Source organism: Coregonus lavaretus (assembly GCF_964263955.1).
Source record: "Coregonus lavaretus genome assembly, chromosome: 9".
In the NCBI taxonomy this organism is placed as follows: Eukaryota; Metazoa; Chordata; class Actinopteri; order Salmoniformes; family Salmonidae; genus Coregonus; species Coregonus lavaretus.
In genome coordinates this window covers 38,377,028-38,390,581 of record NC_139996.1, presented here as the reverse complement: position 1 = coordinate 38,390,581, position 13,554 = coordinate 38,377,028, and the positions used below count along the sequence as shown (strand labels likewise).

At 46.7% G+C, this 13,554-nt stretch overlaps 1 protein-coding gene across 1 annotated transcript in view; it reads right to left on the bottom strand.

Moving 5' to 3' along the window:
- Window positions 1–4,165: 4,165 nt before the first annotated feature.
- The window catches only part of LOC311134779 (NT-3 growth factor receptor-like), a gene marked incomplete at both ends in the record, with an annotated part of 273,109 nt that continues 263,720 nt past the window's right edge, over window positions 4,166–13,554 (bottom strand). The window contains one exon of the mRNA XM_084168563.1: window positions 4,166–4,351. Coding sequence (XP_084024689.1) covers window positions 4,166–4,351 — 186 coding nt within the window. The remainder of the gene's footprint in view (window positions 4,352–13,554) is intronic.

The window sequence follows — 13,554 nt, the reverse complement described above, 5'->3', positions numbered from 1 at the left end:
AGCTCATTTGAACTGCAATGTTCCGCTTTCCTGCCTCCCTCCTCACTCCTCCCCATCATGATTAAGGTCTTAAACCCCTCATCAATCGTCAGCCTCTTCACTGCAGCAGCCATAACCCAACACCGGCAGCATGCTCCGTTCTCCTCTCTGGCCAATAGACAGCGCTATGTCACTGTGCTGAAACATGCTAGCATTTGACCTTCACTGCATTATCCCAGCTCTGCTCTGCCTCCTCAACTGACCTCAAGGGATTACCCCCAGCCTGGCCATCATATTTAAAGGATATCTAAAAGCTGGGTCCAAAACCTCATTTCATTGGTAATTTCCCCCCATTTCTGCAAGGTCAACTCATTAGAGCTGCAACCTTTGGCGCTTGTCCACTGTCACCTCCTACTTGTCACGGTTACTTTACTCACGGTTATCTCTCTGCTGAGGCCATCTCCGGTATTCTTTGAAACAACTAATTCATCTCTTTTCTCTCTGATGGCTCTCGGGGATAAAAAATACATAGACTTCACATAAAGACAAGTTGCCCTCCACTTCTCTCTCTCTCCCCTCAATCGTCCACCCAAAGTCTCCCGCCCCGCCCCGTCCACAGTCTATCCCCTTCCTGCTGCTACCATCAGTACTAAAGCGTACTCTGGCCATGGGTCATTGAGCATTGATCAGCTTCAAGGTAAATGGAGTGTAAAATGCTTGGCTCTGGCTGTGGCCTTTCAGTCACATCACACACCTAATGATGAGAATCATCCTGAGGAAACAGTGACAAGAGCCATGATGTCTCGACACCTTCAGAAAACACCATGTTCCCTACACTGGGATTAATACAGCACAGTCCAAGGGGGCTATAAAGGAGGGTAATGTAAATGTGAACATAATATTTTTTTCAGTAACTCATTATGAAATACTGTAATCAAACTGTTATATGAAATTTTAATTATAGTATATCAGACCATCAATGTGCACTGTTCTTTAAATTTTTTAAAACATTTTTGTTGCCTTGTGGTACCAATAGCTAAACATTCCCTTCCTCAAGGTTTACATTTACATTTTAGTCATTTAGCAGACGCTCTTCTCCAGAGCGACTTACGGTAGTGAGTGCATACATTTTCATACTAGTCCCCCATGGGAATCAAACCCACAACCCTGGCGTTGCAAGCGCCATGCTCTACCAACTGAGCTACACGGGACTCAACTGAGCTACGTTCTCAATCCAGTGTGGAAACTGTTGATAAATGAGGCTCTGAGTCTGTTGTTTCCTATAGGAGCTTAGCTTGGGTAACAACCTCAGAAGTGACATGTCTGTTTCCTTCCAATTAGGACCTAATCTGGCACTAATAGTCTCTGTGCACTGCATATGATGTGTAAAATCTCATAAGTCGCCCTAATGGCTTTTTTTTCCAATTACAACCAGTCCGTAATTTGTGCACTCATCCATGGAGGAGGTGTTGGGAGAGGAAGAGGGCAGAATTGTTTACCAGTGGAGCCACAATCACAGGCAGGAGGAGAGGAGTGTACGGTACCGTGGTGCTCTACCAGGGGAAATCTCCATTACTTTGTGTGGGAGCTCAGGACGCATGCAGCCGGGTGAATTGTAAAGTCATTGAATGCAGACAGCAGGAAGCAGCAGGCCTCAAGCATGACAGGAGTATTATAGGAAGAGGCATCTTATCACACATAACTATGTCAGAGTCACACAACTGTCTTTGAAACTTCTGCAATCCTCCCCATCCCTGCTCGTTCATACACAGAGAACGACTGGATCTCTCAAAATATGAAGAGAAGCCAGATCAACAAATGTTCCCGTCACTTTCCCTTCCAAGCCAGATGCACCTAGGAAACATTGTAGATGTGAATTCAGAGATTAAGGTGAATAGTATTTTTGTGATGACTAGGCAGAAGATTGGAAAACTACTTTTCAACTTCTTGCTAAAAAAGATGAGAAAACTTTGAGTATCTCGCCATTCTAACATGAAGGAACTTTTAATTTGAAAGAAAAAGTACAGTATTTGTAAGTTTGACCAGATAATTCATATTGAAGCTTTTAAAATACATTTTTGTTGAAGTAGGCAAATTATTCTGTACATAAACGTTAATATGAAATTGATCACATAATAATATCTCACCTTATTCAAAACATGCAGATAGGCAAAACATGGTGCCAGTCTGGCTCAGCATTGAATAATTATGGATTTATCATTGGGGTGTTATAGAGACTAAACACAACCTTGAATGATTCACATTACTCAGCGTAAGCAAGAGGAGAGCGAGAGAGAGAGGTAGAGAAAGAGTGAGAGGAGGGAGAGAGAGAGAGAGAAAGGTAGACAGTGAGAGAGAGAAATGTAGAGAGAGTGAGAGTAAGAGTGAGAGTGAGAGTAAGAGGAGAGAGAGAGGTAGAGAGAGAGTGAGCGTGAGAGAGGAGCACTTTCTCCCAAAGCCCCAGTGTTTGTCATCACGGCGTAATGTTCCAAACAACCCCCATAGCTACAGAGTGCTCCATCACTAATACTTAATGAATAATTCACATCACTGTGGTCTGCCATGTTTGCTATTGTTTAACATTGGGAGAGCTGAGAAAGATAAAGGATCGTTTGCGGAAACCTTGCGCACATTGAGAGAAGAAAACATTCTCAAGCCTGCATTACATCAATGCTTTAACTTGAATGTAAGTGTACAGAGAATGGAACATGAGAGGCAGTTACTACTATTATATGAATGTATAGTGTATAGTAGTGCATTTCCTGTATAAACTGCAGAAATTGAAATATCAGGGTCATGACTATCTGAAGGCAGTTGAATAACGTTATTCACAACCTGGAAAACAAGATGAAGTATAATACAATGCCATATAAATGTACTTTTCAGAACACAGTCAGTGACAGCTTAAAATGCTATGTCATAGCTATAGCTCTTTGCTCTGGCTAGATGTACATGAGATACATGATGATACAGAATGTGGGGCTGAGAGCAAATCTAAGACTAGATTACACTGAAAGAACAGTGAGCTGGAATGAGGGGAAGTGGGGGGCTATGTAAGATCATCATAAATTCATACTGTAACTGTATGCATCCTGCTCAGAGTCTGTCTAAGCTCACATCCTGATTACGCTACAGACACTCTACAACCTCTTCATGTCTCAACCTAACATCCTGACTCGTAAGGTCACATTGTAATCAAATGTCCAAATCAAATGATAACTCTAAATAAAGTTGATTAAATTCATTAAAAGCAACAGAAACAACACACTGACCAGGTGAAGAAAATAGTAACACAAATGAAAGATTATCAAAATATCTATAGGATTCACTCACCATTACAACACACCAAGAAACTAAAATAATCTAAATAGGAAATGAAATAAGTTAACATATTTTTGTGACATAGAAATTTACAGTATATACATTCAATTTTAAATTAAGATGACTGTGTTGATTGTTTGCTCTGTCTTTCCTATGAGTTCCACATCTCACTGAAAAGCTGTTTCCTCTCAGTAGCCAATCGCCTTGTCGGATCCAGAGTCAGAGAATAGATCCAGCCAATCGGAGTGCAGTAAGGCTTTCTTCAAAAAGTCCCTGCCAATTGTCTGACTTGCCAATAACAAGCAGTCATCTCCAACAGGTGACATACTGTACCCTTAGCAAGAAACATGGCAGATATCCACACTTTGAAAATAAAAATAAATTAAAAATATATATAATATATATTTATAAAATGAAAAAAAAAATCACCTGGGGAGTTTGATCTTCTGTCAAGCTGTCAGGATACCAAAACCAAACAATTTCCCCAGGGTTTTCAGCTTTTTACTTTTTTTTCCGGTGTACTTTTTTTCATTTTTTCATTTTCTACCATTTTTTTTTAATTTATTTTTTTGGTGATACTTTAAGTAGGCTGTTTTTACCAAAAAAAGAAAGAATGTCCTCTTCATACAGTATTCAGTAACTGTACAATTTTAAATGCAGGTAAACAAAATGTAAAAGTGCTTTTTTAAATACTGTTATCCAGTGTATCGAAAGGAGTAGCAGGCACTTAAGTCCATCCCCATTTTGTAGGTGTTTGACAGTGGAGCAATAAGGTACTCGTTGTTTGGGTTATTCCTAGGGTTTTGTTCATCTGTTGGGTAGAGACAGACAGAAAAACAGACAGATAGACAAACCCCAACGTACACTAGCCCAGGATGTCCAGGTAGACAGGTGTGGCTTTGCCCAAGGCATAGAGGATTTTCTGAATATCCTTGATGTTAAGCCTCTGCTGGGGCTCCCTCTGCCAGCAACCCAACATGATGTCATACACCTCCTTGGGACAAACTCGTGGCCTCTCCAAAACCCGTCCTTGCGTAATACACTCAATGACCTGGGGCAAGAGAGAGAGAGAGAGAGAGAGAGAGAGAGAGAGAGAGAGAGAGAGAGAGAGAGAGAGAGAGAGAGAGAGAGAGAGAGAGAGAGAGAGAGAGAGAGAGAGAGAGAGAGAGAGAGAGAGAGAGAGAGAGAGAACAACAGATGTCAGCACACAGTGTTATAGACCTGGACTAACGGCTCAAAGGGATTTGAAGGTTAAATCACAACTAAAAAAGAAAAAAGAAAACTATTGTGAAAGAAACTGTAAAAATATTTAGAGAAAGAAAGAGGTCACAACCCAATTTATTAGTATTATACTGTTTTCCAAGAGCACAACGAGCCATTTACAGGCAAAATTATGTTTTGCTTAATCACCTTTATTAGCATCCCCCAGGCTATAGCACCACAATATGTGTACTGTTGTAATTACATGGGTGCAATGTCCAGGTCATAAGGCACGTTTAAAAGTGAGAGGTTTTGCAATACACATAAACAAACACACAGATGCAGTGTTGTCAAACCTGCCTGTTGATGTAAATAGGGACATCATACATGTGATCCCTCTGGGTTATGGGGGGAATTAGGAGTGTATGAGCTGTATAGGTTGTTATCAATACATGTCACAATAAGGTGCAGAACGTTCAATTGGTCTCCTGGGGGGCAGGGCTATGAACATAAGGAGAAGGAACAGCCAGATTCATCATAATACCCCCCGGAACTAAAGCCTTAAGCCACACTGCTAGCCAAATTTGAAATGGAATTACAATGAAGCAGGGTGGAAAAAATTGCATTAAAACACAATTTAAATGTATTTTCAGAAGGGCTGTGGTCACCACTTAAGTAATACATTAAATACATTCACCACATGGTAGTTGGGAGCTATTTCATAGTTTTTTCAAGGGTCCATTATTTTCCAATTTCCATCTTACAGCAACCTAGCACAAGAAAGTACTGTTTAGTCGAGCCTTCTCTCTTTGGAGAGCGAGAGCTAATAGCAACCTTATGCTTGGCATGATTGTATATAGCCCTTGTGTGAAGGAGAACAATGGCAGCGCAGACAGCCATATTCCTCCTAATATTTGTTTTTTTGCAATCTGGAATAAAAATTTAAGAGGACCAGTGCTCCTATAGCACAAAAAAATATCACATCTGTCACGCCCTGACTCTGGGGACTCGTATTTGTTTAGTCAGGGTGTGTATTTTCTGTGTGGTATGTTCATTGTTGTATTTTCTAGGTTTAGATCTAGATCGTCTAGATCTATGTTGGCCGGTGTGGTTCCCAATCAGAGGCAGCTGTCGCTCGTTGTCTCTGATTGGGGACCATACTTAGGTAGCCTATTGGCACTAGTGGGTTGTGAGATCTTGTTCCCTGTTAAGGTATGTTGTGTTGTACTGCCTTGGACTTCACGTTTCGTTTTGTTTGTTATTTTGTCGTTGTGTTTGATATTTAATAAACATGTACGCATATCACGCTGCGCCTTGGTCTGACCCGTCTGTAAGCGAACGTGACAGAAGATCCCACCAAACGAGGACCAAGCAGTGTGCCCAGGAAGAGCGAATAGCGATGTCACAGGTGGGCAAATGGTGGTCACGGGAGGAGATATTTGCGGGGAAAGGGCCATGGGTGAAGGTAGATACCCAGGCAGGAGAGGAGCAACAGCAACGCAGAGGACGCCGGTCGAGGAGGAAGCCCGAGAGACAGCCCCAAGAAAAACATTTTTGGGGGGGCTAAAGGGGTGGTCGGGGAGCGAGAGAAAAGAGCCCCGACCACTGCACCCGGTCGGTTTTCAGATTGGGTCCCTACGACCATGGGAAGAGGAGTGGGAACAGTATTATACTGAGGAGTCGGAGGATGACGACGACGATGAGGTTCTGTTCCCTAACTCGTGGGGGCTCCTGGAGGAATCCTCACGGGAGGAGGAGTGCCGACGACGGAGACCCGAGAGGCAACCCCAAGAACATTTTTTTTTGGGGGGGGGGGGGGGGGGGGGGCACACGGTGTGGACGACGAGGCAGCAGGAGGCCGTTGAAGGGCGGGTCTGCAGGTTAGGAGAGGAGGCCACCATGTTACGGGGGCTATTGGTTCAGAGGGAGCAGGAGTTATTCGGTCAGAGGGAGGCGCTACAGGAGGCTATAAGGGAGAAGGAGAGTGTAGAGGCACGGCGAGAGGAGCTGGTTAGGCAGCAGAAGGAGCGGGGGTTAATAAAGGAATCCAGTCCCGCTCCTCGCACCAAGCAAGTGGTGCGTGTCGCCAGTCCGGTCCGGCCCGTTCCTGCTTCTCGCACTAAGCCAGTGGTGCGTGTTCCTAGTATGGCCTGACCCGTTCCTGCACCTCGCACCAAGCCATTGGTGCGCGTCGCCAGTCCGGCCCGTCCTGTTCCTGCTATCCCGCACCAAGCCAGTGGTGCGCGTCGCCAGCCCGGCACGGCCTGTTCCTGCCCCTCGCACCAAGACAGTGGTGCGCGTCGCCAGCCCGGCCTGGCCTGTTCCTGCCCCTCGCACCAAGCCAGTGGTGCGCGTCGCCAGCCCGGTCCGGCCTGTTCCTGCCCCTCGCACCAAGCCAGTGGTGCGCGTCGCCAGCCCGGCCCGGCCTGTTCCTGCCCCTCGCACCAAGCCAGTGGTGCGCGTCGCCAGCCCGGCCCGGCCTGTTCCTGCCCCTCGCACCAAGGCAGTGGTGCGCGTCGCCAGCCCGGCCCGGCCTGTTCCTGCCCCTCGCACCAAGCTAGTGGTGCGCGTCGCCAGCCCGGCCCGGCCTGTTCCTGCCCCTCGCACCAAGCCAGTGGTGCGCGTCGCCAGCCCGGCCCGGCCTGTTCCTGCCCCTCGCACCAAGCCAGTGGTGCGCGTCCCAGCCCGGCCTGTTCCTGCCCCTCGCACCAAGCCAGTGGTGCGTGTGTCCAGTCCGGCACGGCCCGTGCCTGTTCCACCGGTGTGGTTCCCAATCAGAGGCAGCTGTCGCTCGTTGTCTCTGATTGGGGACCATACTTAGGTAGCCTATTGGCACTAGTGGGTTGTGGGATCTTGTTCCGTGTTAAGGTATGTTGTGTTGTGCTGCCTTGGACTTCACGTTTCGTTTTGTTTGTTATTTTGTCGTTGTGTTTGATATTTAATAAACATGTACGCATATCACGCTGCGCCTTGGTCAGACCCGTCTGTAAGCGAACGTGACAACATCTGTGCGTTTCCAGAAGTCTTGCTTGTTTGTAGGTGACCAAATACTTATTTTCCACCATAATTTGCAAATAAATTCATAAAAAATCCTACAATGTGATTTTCTGTTTTTTTTTTCTCATTTTGTCTGTCATAGTTGACGTGTACCTATGATGAAAATTACAGGCCTCTGGGAGAACTTGCACAATTGGTGGCTGACTAAATACTTTTTTCCCCCACTGTAGTCTACATTGTATTGTTGTTTCCTCTTCAGAGTGCACTGTCGATTAAGTGATACATTGTCATCATATCAAGTTCTTTGTGGATGGATCACATTAGGAGATTAGTAGACAATCAGTTGGATATGGACTGAAAGACAGACAAGGACCACTAATGCCTCATGCACATTACATCTGAGCAGTCCGTTGTGTCGGATGTCATTCATTTCAATGGGAAACGTCCACAACGGAGTGGTATCGCAATGCCCCCTTGCGGTTGAAGGCTCTGTTGCAAAATGTTCCCAAACCACAGAACAAGAAAATATGTGGTTTTCGGCAATGGCTTTATGGGAATGCTAGCAATTTGTAAACAATTACCCATTCCTATAAGTTATGTTTTATTATCCACTGAAACAATATGTTTCTCCTATTTTGAATGAAAAGGTCATATTAAAAATAAATGCGATCTCTGATGAGAGTCTCTCCTCCATCTTGTCTTGCATTGTGGTGAAACCCTATGCTCTCCGCTCAGTAGCGTAATGAAATTGCATGAAGATGACGTATGGCGTAATGAAATAAGAGGACCTCTAAGCAAGGTGGAAGGAGTAAAGCAGGGGCGAGATCATCAACTTCACAAATCAAAAGTTTATCCACTGTAAGTTAGCTTGTTAGCTAGCCATAAATGATGTGATCTGTAATTAGCTAGCTAGATACCCAATTTGACGTGGTCCATAAATCAGTATGTCTAGTTGCTTTCCAGCAGCAATAGTGATTAAACAGTATAAAAAATGTTGAAAAGGGTATAATATTAGCTAGCTTAGGTATGTTGGTTGGAGAAAAAAGTACATACCTTACCACAATGTTTAGGCAAGTTTCTAGCTAGCTTGCAAAACAAACATTGTGTGCAAATCCACCCTTCTGCTGGTTGACAGGCAGAGCCCAAAATGGATGAGAAGGATATAATTGTGGCCCACAATTTGGGGCGTTCCTGCATCTGCAGGAACCCCTCTTTATACTTCCATTGGTCAATTTTTAAGCTAGGACTTAAACAGGTGGGAGGCGGGGCTCTCCAGTAACGTTGAATGCAAACCCCTGATAACCGAAGAAGAATTAATTAGAAGAAGAAGAAGGAATTAGAAGAAGAAGAAGAAGAAGAAGAAGAAGAAAATGAAGAAGAATGCATTAGAAGAAGAAGGAAGAAGGAATTTGAAGAAGAAGGAAGAAGAAGAAGAAGAAGACTGCTAGCTAGCTAGGACACCGGTAGACAGTGTCCTTCGCCCCCACCCGACGAGTACTGCTTTCCCGCAGTTCTGTTAACTACGGCGAGGGCAGGTGCTCGGCAGGCGGGGGAGAAAGACACTGTGTGCTAGTTAGCTAACTCGGACTCTGGTACACAGGCAGAAGGCGGGGGCAACACTGGTAGTTAGCTAGCTAGGACTCTGGTAGACAGTGTCCTGCCGAACACTGCTTTCTCACAGTTCTGTTAATGACGGTGGGGGCATCTGTCTGTTTATTTATTACATCACTTCTTCACAGCTTTGATAAAGAGAAGGGTGGGGTGGCTGGTATATCTGTTACATCTGCTATCCAACGCATCAACATATTACCCATTTTTACCTAAAACATTGCATATTAATTATACTACAATGATGGCATAGCCTAAACGAAAAAACCCTTTGACCCACATTTTTATCGCATAGACAATCAAGGGAAATTCAGAATATCAAACATGTCGCACAAGCATGAAGATGGCGTGCTCGAGGGGGGGGGGGTGCGTTCCTGCAGCTGCGCCCACATGCAGGAAACCAATGGGACAGTCAAGGGTGGGCGCAATCACAATGGATGGAAAATTTACCTAAACCACACATACTTGTCAGGTATAGGTATATTAAATCTAGGGTTAAACAATTAAACTCCAGGTGATTTGGATAACTTTGTTGTGCTGTCTGTGTCTATTTTAGGAACAGTGAGAGGCTGTGTTTGTCACGCCCTGGCTCTGGGGACTCTAGTATGTTGAGCCAGGGTGTGAAATTTCATGTGCTTCTGTTCTAGTATGTTGTATTTCTATGTTGGCCAGTGTGGTTCTCAATCAGAGGCAACGTGTATCAGCTGTTGCTTGTTGTCTCTGATTGAGAACCATACTTAAGCAGCCAGTTTTCCCTCAGTGTTTGTGGGATCTTGTTCCAAGTAGGTTGTGTTTGTCTAAGGACGTCACGTTATCGTTTTGTTCAGTAACTCACTAATAAATATGTTCGCAAATAACGCTGCGCATTGGTCCTCTGTTCCCGACGATCGTGACAGAAGATCCCACCAAGACTGGACCAAGCAGCGTGTCCAGGAGCCATCGCCAGGGGAATTGCTAGCGGATCTCCGTGGCAACCTCGACTGGGTCAAGCCTAGTGAAGAGCAGAGAGGGTGGACTTGGGAGCAGTGGAGGAAGAGTCTCGACTGGGTCAAGCCATGTGAGGAGGAGAGAGGCTGGAGTTGGATGCAGAAGAGCGAGAGTTGGGCGAGAACTATAGAGGCCTGGCCCATGGGGAGGAGAGACCCCCAGAAATGTTTTAGGGGGGGGCTCACGCCGTGGACGACGGGGCAGCAGGAGGCCGCGATGGAGCGGTCCAGCGGGTTTGCAGAGGAGGCCGCCAGGTTAAGGGGTCCACTGGTCACAGAGGAGAGGGAGAGTGTAGAGGCACGGCGAGAGGTACTGGGGTGTGTTACCAGTCCGGTCCGGCCCGTTCCTGATCCCTGCGTAGGGCCAGTGGTGTGTGTCCCCAGTACGGTCCGGCCTGTTCCTGTTCCTCGCATCGAGCCTGTGGTACGTGTCGTCAGCCCGGCCCGGCCTGTTCCTGCTCCCCGCACCAAGCCTATGGTGCGCGTCGCCAGCCCTGCCCGGCCTGTTCCTGCTCCCCGCACCAAGCCTATGGTGCGCGTCGCCAGCCCGGCCCGGCCTGTTCCTGCTCCCCGCGCCAGGTCTGTGGTGCGCGTCGCCAGCCCGGTCCGGCCCGTTCCTGCTCCCCGCACCAAGCTTATGGTGTGCGTCGCCAGCCCGGCCCGGCCTGTTCCTGCTCCCCGCACCGAGCCTATGGTGCGCGTCGCCAGCCCGGCCCGGCCTGTTCCTGCTCCCCGCACCAAGCCTATGGTGCGCGTCGCCAGCCCGGCCCGGCCCGTTCCTGCTCCCCGCACCAAGCCTATGGTGCGCTTCGTCAGCCCGGCCCGGTCCATTCCTGCTCTCTGCACCAAGTCAGTGGTGCGCTTCGTCAGCCCGGTCCGGCCCGCTCCTGCTCCCCGCACCAAGCCTATGGTGCACGTCGCCAGCCCGGCTCGGCCCGTTCCTGCTCCCCACACCAAGCCAGTGGTGTGCGTCGTCAGTCCGGCACAACCCGTGCCTGTTCCACCGGTGCCTGGTCCGGTACCGGTCAGCTGCTCCACGCCGGAGCTAGAGCAATCCGCTCCACCAGTGTTCAGTCCAGCTCCGGCCAGCAGGGCCAGACCGGACCAGGGGTACTTTGGGGGGTTAGAGAGGGAGTGGGGATCATGCCCGGAGCCGGATCCGCCGCCAAGGCGGAGTGCCCACCCGGTCCCTCCCCTGTGGTGTTTGGTTGGCGCGGTCGGAGTCCGCGCCTTTGGGGGGGGGTACTGTCACGCCCTGGCTCTGGGGACTCTAGTATGTTGAGCGTAGGGTGTGAGTTTTCATGTGTTTCTGTTCTAGTATGTTGTATTTCTATGTTGGCCAGTGTGGTTCTCAATCAGAGGCAACGTGTATCAGCTGTTGCTTGTTGTCTCTGATTGAGAACCATACTTAAGCAGCCAGTTTTCCCTCAGTGTTTGTGGGATCTTGTTCCAAGTAGGTTGTGTTTGTCTAAGGACGTCACGTTATCGTTTTGTTCAGTAACTCACTAATAAATATGTTCGCAAATAACGCTGCGCATTGGTCCTCTGTTCCCGACGATCGTGACAGTGTTGTTGTCAGCGTGATACGCTGTGTGTACAACTGCAGCCCGAATGCTAGGAGCTCTTTCCACAGGCGTTCAGTCAGTGAGTCACCACAGCCCCCCAGACTGCAGCCCAGCCCAGCCCTGTCACATTTACATTCACAGCACCTCCACATTATTCATATTTATAAAAGACTTCTGGCATGGGAGATCTTGTTGTTCCTCTACCTATGGCTGGCCTCAGCATTGATTTATAATGCTGCTTTTCAGGTCTCAACGTAATGAGACAAGTTAGAAAAGCTGAAATCTGCCGTAAATATATTAATTTGATAAACAATGGCCCTGTCAAACTGTATATGCTGAAGTTTGTCTGGAACCCCAAGCAGTGTTGTTCTGACATTTTAATTATCATGCCTTTTTAGGTTTGGTGGTCTACATTGTGTATTGCAACCCACTATTTCACCAAAGTCGCTGCAGTACAGTAAATTAGTATAGTACTTCAGAGCTTCTGTCAATGTCTACAGTGTGATGTCTTTATGCTTGAGAGGAAGATCAGTGGCACAGTGACTGCACATTATCATTATTGCCATGTATTGTATATAGAGGACCTGCAACAAAATGGCTGCTCACCTCTTATTACCCCTTATTTTTTCAGTGTGATTTATGGTGGCTGAAAGGCATGTGTGTGTTTGTGTGTAAGTGGGAGATGATACTGGGAATTATTTGATTTCAACACTCTCAGCTCACAGTAGGTGCTGCTCTCTTGTCATCTTTGGATGACAAGAGAGCAAAACATTTTAGCAGCCCAACTATTGACAGTGGAGATAATTTTTGTACATTTTAGAGTTAAGTTCACCATGGGGCGTAGAGGAAATGTTGCAGTTTTAAAGCAAGTTTGCTGCAATTGTACATATGTTGCCATGGGGCAGAGAGGAAATGTTGCAGTTTTAAAGCAAGTTTGCTGCAATTGTACATATGTTGCCATGGGGCGGAGAGAAGATTTTGCAATTTTATAACTAATTTCATGCTATTCTACTCATTTTGCCATGGGGTGGAGAGAAATGTTTACAGTTTTTAATATGATACAGTGGGGAAAAAAAGTATTTAGTCAGCCACCAATTGTGCAAGTTCTCCCACTTAAAAAGATGAGAGAGGCCTGTAATTTTCATCATAGGTACACGTCAACTATGACAGACAAATTGAGAAAGAACAATCCAGAAAATCACATTGTAGGATTTTTAATGAATTTATTAGCAAATTATGGTGGAAAATAAGTATTTGGTCACCTACAAACAAGCAAGATTTCTGGCTCTCACAGACCTGTAACTTCTTCTTTAAGAGGCTCCTCTGTTCTCCACTCGTTACCTGTATTAATGGCACCTGTTTGAACTTGTTATCAGTATAAAAGACACCTGTCCACAACCTCAAACAGTCACACTCCAAACTCCACTATGGCCAAGACCAAAGAGCTGTCAAAGGACACCAGAAACAAAATTGTAGACCTGCACCAGGCTGGGAAGACTGAATCTGCAATAGGTAAGCAGCTTGGTTTGAAGAAATCAACTGTGGGAGCAATTATTAGGAAATGGAAGACATACAAGACCACTGATAATCTCCCTTGATCTGGGGCTCCACGCAAGATCTCACCCCGTGGGGTCAAAATGATCACAAGAACGGTGAGCAAAAATCCCAGAACCACACGGGGGGACCTAGTGAATGACCCGCAGAGAGCTGGGACCAAAGTAACAAAGCCTACCATCAGTAACACACTACGCCGCCAGGGACTCAAATCCTGCTGTGCCAGACGTGTCCCCCTGCTTAAGCCAGTACATGTCCAGGCCCGTCTGAAGTTTGCTAGAGTGCATTTGGATGATCCAGAAGTGGATTGGGAGAATGTCATATGGTCAGATGAAACCAAAATA